Below are 8948 nucleotides of genomic sequence, written 5' to 3'. Positions count from 1 at the left end.
TGGGTACAAAGAAAAAGTCATTCCCGAGAATGCCAAACCCGGGACAAGCTTAATTAATCGTCATTAGCAATCTCGGGAATCTCAAACCTGAAAATAGTAAATGGTGTTCACCTTTTGAAGTTTCGTTACACAACAGTGCCGTGCCCTTTATTAAGTATCAGTGCCTTTTCAATTTCTCCCTCTTTACTTCCGTCTCTTTATTTTTTCCAAAATCGTGTTTATGTTATCATTATTTGTTCAGTGCACATCGTTATGCCTATCGTTTTGTTGATTTATTGGTTTTCTTTTTATTTTTTGCTTTAATTATCAGCTCAAATCTCTTCATCTGTTTGGTTTGTTAGAAATAAGGATTGGCTTATGCCTCATTTGCTTTCTATCTTGTGCTTTCAGGTGGTAAAGGAAGTAACTAATGGCCCCATCTAAAAAGCATAAAAGGTCAAATAAGCGGTTGACTTCTGTTAGTGATGTCACTCTTAAGAAAGGTAGCAACGCTACTAGTAGAAGTGGGCAGCGGGTGAGTTCTGGCTCTTTTTATTCATTGTAATAACTGAACCTTAGTTGAACAAATCGTGTTTGAAAGATAGTCATATATTTTGATTTGAGTATATTTTGATTTGACTTCATGTTGGATTATGCTTCATTTTGAATGGTTTTGACACATTGCTGTAGTACACTTGCACGCTCCTTAAATGAGACATGTTTCTTCCTTTTTTGACTAGTGTTAATTACTGTCTTTTCTTGTTTTCCTTGGGCAATGTTTATACTGGATAGTTTCTATTCTGAAGATGAATTTGGCATATTACGTACATATGCTTTTTTAAAATATTCCAGTAGTGAAACTCTGTGTTGTGTTTTTTGCCCCATCCTTCTTCCTAATGAACAAAAGGGCCTATTCAATCTCAAACTTTATCCGCACCTTGATGGGTATGTTCGCACTGTATGGTTTTTCAGGCATATTATAAGATATGGACCTCTGGTTTAGATTTCAAAGCATGTTTGATTTGGAACTGTTATCTATATGCAGAAGAGAAAGTTGACTGACATGTTAGGGCCCCAGTGGAGCAAACAAGAGCTTGAACGATTCTATGAAGCATATCGCAAATATGGGAAAGACTGGAAGAAGGTTAGCACCAACTCCGTGATATTTGTGCTATGTTTTTGTCACGAGTCCATACAAAGTTCAACTGCTAGTATTTTTGTTATACTCCAAAGAAGCATAGAGTAACTAAAGGAAACAAGTTTTGTACTTTTTATTTTTTAGGTGGCTAGTGCAGTACGCAACCGGTCTGTGGAAATGGTTGAAGCTCTTTACACAATGAACAGGGTAAGTGCGATGTTTGATTATAGCCAAGGGATTATACGTGCCTTGTGACATAAGATATCTGGACTTTGAAACTATGCTCATGTCTGAATGGGTCAATGTGCCCATGGTGATAGGAGAGATTTAGTATTTGTCTATCCGAAAACTTGCAGCTTTAGTGTAACTGTTATATGATAGAGCTTGTTGCTGCTACTCAATCGACTTCTATCATGACGCCAGTATTTGTTTGTAGGCGTATTTTCTTAAGATAATGAAGTAACGATTGTGCGATAATGAGAGGGAATGAAGTCAATAATATTTGCCTTAAGTTTCTGTTCCTCACTGATGGCTAAGGTTTTCTTTTATATTTTCAGGCTTATTTATCTCTCCCAGAGGGCACTGCTTCGTTGGTTGGACTTGTAGCAATGATGACAGACCACTATTCTAATCTGGTGAGATAGAAATCTAACACACCAAAGATTCTGAACCACTACATTTTCCCAGTAGTTTTGTCTGTTGGGTATTTTCCAGTCATAGGTTTTAGTTTTTCCCACAATTTATAAAAGAAATCTGTTTTAAGAACTGTGCACTGTCTTAGTTCTTCTAGCTTTTTATTTCATATCTAGTTGTAGCACACTTGCTCGGCTTCCCTCTATATCTTTTATTTGCTGGGATTCTGTATGAGTGTCAGAGCTTGCAAGAAGTAAGTCTCCAGAGTATATTAAACATCATTTTAGGTTGTGTTGTATCGCTTAGAAACTTCATCAAAAAAAAATATTGCTTAGACACTGGAGTCAGTGTTCGATAACTTTTTGATGCTCTTATCTTAAGTTTCCATTTTTAATCTTGTCTAGGATTAACATATTCACCTAGTAGTGGTTTAGTTCACACTATGTTTCGGGTCATTGTGCGAGTGTATCTTAAAGTTTGTGGATTTTTGTACCGACAGGGAGGAAGTGATAGTGAACAAGAAAGCAATGAAGGTGCCCAAACATCTCGTAAACCTCAAAAGCGTGCAAGGGTAGTCAAATCTCAGAATTCTCCGGCTAAGGCATCAGATAATTTGTACATTGACCTACTTCCGTTCCAGTCAACAGCAACCACATCCATTTTTAAGAAGAGGCGCTCTGGTTAGATATCTTTTCCTTCTTCTTTCATGTTGTGCGAGTGTGCGTCAGTATACTTGCATGAGATTTTGCTTGTATGCTTGAAATTGGCTGCAGTGATGTCATGAGTTCGTTAATATTTTTAAACCCTTGATTATGTTGCTAAAAGTTTGAGAAATTAAAATTAAAGACTCTACAGTCAACATCTCATATAAAGGCCTAAATCTATTTGAATCTCTCCAACACTATATGTTTTATTTGGAAGTGAACCTGTGAACATGTTAAACTTTTGAAATTAACTTGAGGATTCATTGAATTTTGAAGGAACTGGGCCCAGAGCTGTCGGTAAAAGGACTCCTCGTGTTCCTGTTTCTTACATTAAAAATGAGAGTGATAGGTTTCTTTCACCAATAAGACAAGGTCTGAAACAAAAGATGGATGCCACCAATGATGATGTTGCTCATGAAATAGCATTAGCTTTGACAGAGGCTTCGCAGAGGGGTGGTTCACCGCAAGTTTTCTCGTACTCCAAATCGTCAAAGAGTAATAATAAGCTCTACCCCCCTTCTTTCTTTTTGTGTCTGTGTTGGAATAGCTCACATTTTTGAATTACTCGACCATTTTTTACAGAATACTGAATCAGAAACAAGTGCTATGCGCCGAGGAAGTGAAATGGATGAAGGCGGTTTAGAGATAAGTTTAGGAAGCACAGAAACTGATAGCGGAGATTATACCCGGAAAAGTAGTCGCTTGATGGGCTCAGAAGGTGTTGGTATGGTAGAATTTCGACACCAGGGAAAAAAGTACAATGGAAAGAAGCTAGAAATGGATGATAGTGAAGACAACCACTTGGATGATATAAAGGAAGCTTGTAGTGGGACAGAAGAGGGAGCAGAGTTAGGCACTGTGAAGGGAAAATTTGAAGCAGAGGCTAATGGCGCCCAGAGTGCAAGAGCTTCTTACCCTAAAAAAAGGAGTAAAAAGGTTCTTTTCGGAGAAGGTGAATTCATTTGGCAATTATTTTCACTACTTTTACCTTATTTAATGAATAATGAATCACGCCCTTCAACCAGCAAGACCAAGTGCTCTTTTACCTTTTATTCATATGAATTTTCCCTTCATGCAGATGAGGCTTCAGCCTTTGACGCCCTGCAGACTTTAGCAGATTTGTCTTTGATGCAAACGGAAGACACTGGTAAGATAATATTTTAAACCAGTAAGCATAAAATGGCTAACAAAATGGCTTATTTGACCAATCAGTTTTCTTTCTTTACCTATCAGATTGATATTTGACTTATATTGTTAAGATTTAATTTCCGATCATTATTTCCATGTCAGATTCACCCGTTCTTATAAAGGGCACTAAAAATGAGAGAGCTAATAAGTCTGACCTGAATGTTAACCGATTTGGAGTTAAAACTACAAAACCCTCTGCTTCTGATTCGAGTGATATTCGTAAGGGAAAAGAAATTTCTCAGATCAACTCTGGGATGCGTAAAGTGAGACAAAAATCATCCACATTCAAGGTAAGAAGAGGAATGTTTATTTTATTTTATTTATGTAATTGAGTCTTGTCGTCTATTTGTTAAAATGTATCCAAGGCTTGAATTGATTAACACGCTCGACATTCTTACTGATCTCAGGTTCCTGAAGATGAACCACTTACATTTTCACGTCTGGATTTACCTCAACAAGTAGCGGTGTGTTATTCTTTTCGCAATGATTTCCAAGAATTAATGACTTTGATTTAGATAACCTTCACTAATAGGAAAATATTTGAAATCCAGAATCTATTTGAGTTCATGGAACACATTATCATTGCAGTATGAACATTAGACTCTATTCAAATTACATTTTAAAATGCATGTCGAGATTCTGTAAACTATGGTTCTCGGCATGACGTGTATGTCTATTTTATTTTTGAACATTGGTTTGATTTCTAATCCTTTTGAAATGAAAGTGAAATTTGTAGTGTCCAGCTATATTTGTTTTGGTTTCATGTAGAATACCTACCTTAGCATTGGTCGCGGGAATAGTTATGCTGTTAAAGTTCTGTATCTTATTAATGTGACTTGGAACCTCAGTGTTTGAAGGGCAATGTCTTTTCTGTCCTCCAAATTTTTCTGCTGCTTTGCCTCCCCATTAATGATTGTTCATGCAGTAGCTGCTGTTTGAAATATTTCACCCGAGACTTTTTGGAGTTTTTGTTGTTTTTCTTACCTATTTACATTCTGATTGGTCGGTTGACGCTAAAATCCCATCCTTTATCTTCAATTTTTGTAGGGTAAAGATGAAGCAAAGTCTGTGAGTAAAACAAAACTCCCACATATTTCCGCACACCCAAAACAAGGGAAATCTGTGAAAACTTCTGAACGTTCTTCTTCAAGTACCGAGCGTGGAAAGAATCGAATGACCCTGTGCCCTCAACCGTTCAGGCTCCCTCATCAAGTCGAGCCAATTTACCTACCAAAGCGAGAAGTATCAGTAAGCGCAAGACAGAAGTGCCAAAGCGACTGACTGATATAGATGTAAAGCCTCCTGATTATATTGGATATAGCCCATCTAGTGTACCTTATCTAAAGGGTCCATCCTTGATCATTCATTTCGTTCAACTACTTTGTTGCCAAACAGACCTTAAAATTGTTAATTTTAATACCACAGGAAAAGCTTACTAATTGCCTTTCATGGATCATGATGAGGAGATGGTTGGCCTACGAGTGGTTCTATAGTGCGATTGATTACCCATGGTTTGCAAGAAGGGAATTTGTGGAGTATCTGGATCATGTTGGATTGTCTCATATTCCAAGGTTAACCCGTGTGGAGTGGGGTGTCATACGGTGGTATTTCCTTAATTCGTTTGCATTTTTTTCTTCTAATTGATTCTTGATGATTTTTTTTTTTGAAACACTACACTTTGTACTTTATTTTTCATGCAGTTCCCTTGGAAAACCACGGAGATTCTCTAAGCAATTATTAAACAAAGAGAAGGAAAAGCTCGATCAATATCGAGAATCTGTTAGAAAACATTATAGTGAACTTCGCAATGGTGCCAGAGAGGGACTTCCAACTGACCTAGCTCGTCCTTTAACAGTTGGGCAACGTGTCATTGCTATCCATCCAAAAACTGGAGAGATTCATGATGGAAGTATACTGACTGTTGATTATGATAGGTGTCGGGTTCAGTTTGATCGGCCTGAACTTGGAGTGGAGTTTGTCATGGTAAAGTGACATTTAAACTTCATTACTAAATGTCCAGGAATTTATAATTGTTCATGTTCCTTTCGTTGATTAATGTAAAAGCTAGTTGGTTATGTGAGTTGTGAGTGGTAGAACTTACCAATATAGACATCATCTGTATAGAGATATGTTAGTGTTACCCCTTTTTGGCTCATAGCGTGAAGATGAGGTGCAAATTAGTAACCAAATATCGCAATCCACACCTTACCTCACCTATTTATCTTTTAAATTTCAATTATTTTAGTTGTATTGAGAAGTTATATATGAGAAGTTAATAGCCTATAATATAATCATCAAATGTTATGAGAGGTGAATAATATTTTTCCTTTTCTCTAACTGGGTTATTATCATATCAGGTCAATTGTATTTTTCATTTTTTCCAAGTCTCATATTCTACCTTTTTTGTACTTGCAGGATATTAATTGCATGCCTTTAAATCCTTTGGAAAATTTGCCTGCATGTCTTATGAGGCAGAATGTCACTTTTGATGGAGTCTTCGAGAACAATGGACAACCAAATCAAAGGCAGATGGAAGAAAGTGTGAAGTTGGTCCAATGTGAGAAAATGGGCAGCACTGGTGGTTTGTCTGATATGCCGTCATCTACCTATCCTATTAGTGCATTCATATTGCAAAATAAGGTCAGTAACTCATTGAATCTTGATTCTATTCTTAGTAATTTGTTGGTTTCATTTCAGTAATCCATCATTATATCTGAATAATAAAGTCCAGCCAGTCTTTGTTTGAACACAATGCAAACTGATATATAATACAATTTAAGAAGCTTTTCCACTTGTGGAAATTTTCTTGTTCCTGAACAAGTTGACAATGTCAATTTGGTGCCCTGTGTATTCAATCATTAACGCTTATGTTGCTTTCCGATTTTCATAACGAAAACTGTATCAGATAACCTGAAAATAAACTGTTTTGGCCAGGGTTCCAACTCACAATTTAAAGCTGGTTCTCATGAGACTGCTACTATCCAACAAACAAAAAACTCGTCACCTTTAAATGTGCAAATACAATCAAAGGAAGCAGACGTCCAAGCTCTTGCTGAGCTAACTCGTGCTCTCGACAAAAAGGTACTGTCGAATTGGACACTGTTACGTTGTTTTTAATCGTCTCTACTTCTCTAGTTTCATTTAATCTTAAACTTTGGGACATAAACTCATAAGAATTACACAAGCGATGGAAAAATGAGTTGGGAATTCATGGTTGGACTTGCAGGAGGCGATGGTGGCTGAATTAAGAAATATGAATGATGAGGTTCAGGAAAATCAGGACGGAGATACTTCTCTCAAGGAATCAGAATCTTTTAAGAAGCAATATGCCGCTGTACTCTTCCAGTTGAATGAAGTCAACGAGCAGGCATGACTCTTCTCTTGATTATTATTATATATTTCGATTTCATCAACCAGTTTTCAGTTTCCATTTTTCCATGACCAGGTTTCTTCTGCTCTATTTTGCTTGAGGCAACGAAATACATATCAAGGGAACCCCTCACTTGCCATGTTGAAGTCTATGGCCCACATTGCTGATCCTAGTAAGTTATCACCAAATCACGTCCAAGAATCTGGTTCTCAAGTGTCTGAGATTGTGGAAAGTTCTAGAATGAAAGCTCAAACAATGGTTGGCGCAGCCATGCAGGTATGTAAAACGATTTTCATTTTCTGAAATTTCAAAAACAGTTTTTTCTAGAGCGATTTGGTTTATCAATTTTTTAAAATTTCATACCGAACCAAATTTTTTAAAATTTCATACCGAACCAAACCAGTGATCTGATTATGTCAAATTGTGATACTAGATGAGTCAAAATCATGTTGAAAACTGTTGTCAACGTTTAATTTTTCAGGCTGTGAAAACTTTGAAGAAGAAAGATGGTGGTCTAGAGAGAATTGAAGAGGTTATAGATTTTGTTAGTAATAGACTGTATGCTGATGATTCCGTGATGCCTGCAACAGAGTCTTCTACTCCTGCTGAACCAGTTAACAACAACACTCTGGTTTCTCAAGACCAGAAGACTGACCTGACGACGTCGGCGGCTGCCCAACCCGACGTTAAGTTAGAAACTCAAATACCTTCTGAACTTATTGCACGATGTGTAGCTACCTTACTCATGATTCAGGTAAAACTCATTCAATATGATCATATATTTATTGTTCTCATTTGGAAATATTTACTTTAGATTTGATAAAATGTTTTGCAGAAATGTACGGAACGACAGTTTCCCCTGGCGAGGTGGCCCAAGTGCTAGATTATGCAATCACAAGCTTGCAGCCATGTTCTTCGGCGAACCTTCCCATTTATGGGGAGATACAAAAATGCATGGGAATCATCCGGAATCAGATATTGGCACTTATACCGACGTGATTTTGTTTCTAACATTCCTTTTCTTATATAAGATCAAAATTTTCCTTCTTAATTTAAATCTCAAAGAGGATTTCAGTACATGTGTCATATTCATAGCATCATAATTCTTACCCCCCAAATTGTGTTGTAAAAAGTATTATACTCGCATTCGCTATTAAAAACTTGATTGGCGTCGTGCTGCTTCAAAGAAGAATTCAACTTGTCTAACCTTTAACAAAAACCTATCGACTTTTGAGTGGAATTTTTTTGTCAAATCTGACTTAAAACTGTACTTTTTGATTGACAAATACTCATTCTGTATATAGATGATGTTTTTGATATATTTTTTTTACCTTTAAATAATTGACGTTTTGAAAATATCAATATATTTTTTATATTTTTATTTTTTCACCAATTTTACACCACATATAATTAATAATTTAATTGAGAAAGAAAAATATTATAATTGTAAATTAAAAATAATTTTTATATTAAAATTAATAATATTGATGTGTAAAAAATTCAAATGTGTGAACTATTTAAATACAAAAATAATATATACTATCTCTTTCTGTAATTAATTGTCATATTTTTATAAAATGACAGTTAATTAGGTATAGATGGAGTATGAGTTTAGACTAAAGTCGCCATAAAAAATAGAAAATTAAAATTCTGAGTATATCACAACGAATTAAAACCCTGAAATGAACGATAATGTGTTTTTCGATTGATGTGTAGATCTCGATATTACAAGAAAGTAAATCATAATCCAGCTGATAACACTTATCATGCCCAAGAAGATTGTTTTGTGTGGGGAATAAAACGCACGCAGGAATGAAGTTACGATCAACGTGCTTTCTTGGGAGGTGACATGTTTCCTATGACCGTTATTACTGTGCTGATTACAAACAACTGCAAAAGCAACCCTGAGAAAACACAACAACAACTTTAGCAATAC

General features: G+C 36.1%; 1 protein-coding gene across 1 annotated transcript; it reads left to right on the top strand.

The window, feature by feature from the left end:
* Positions 1–409: 409 nt before the first annotated feature.
* LOC139883653 (protein ALWAYS EARLY 3-like) lies at positions 410–8011 on the top strand. The gene is given in 22 exon segments (XM_071867801.1): positions 410–514; positions 1025–1123; positions 1262–1324; positions 1675–1752; positions 2250–2430; positions 2731–2967; positions 3038–3406; positions 3533–3601; positions 3745–3932; positions 4050–4106; positions 4411–4491; positions 4690–4803; positions 4806–4973; positions 5038–5246; positions 5343–5625; positions 6058–6282; positions 6577–6723; positions 6869–7009; positions 7088–7288; positions 7494–7766; positions 7848–7866; positions 7869–8011. Coding segments are annotated over 22 exon segments (3450 nt in total).
* Positions 8012–8948: the final 937 nt, after the last annotated feature.

This window comes from Rutidosis leptorrhynchoides, unplaced genomic scaffold (genome assembly GCF_046630445.1).
Source record: "Rutidosis leptorrhynchoides isolate AG116_Rl617_1_P2 unplaced genomic scaffold, CSIRO_AGI_Rlap_v1 contig431, whole genome shotgun sequence".
Taxonomy (NCBI): domain Eukaryota; kingdom Viridiplantae; phylum Streptophyta; class Magnoliopsida; order Asterales; family Asteraceae; genus Rutidosis; species Rutidosis leptorrhynchoides.
The sequence above is the reverse complement of the archived record's forward strand: the minus strand, read 5'-3'. Positions and strand labels throughout refer to the sequence as shown.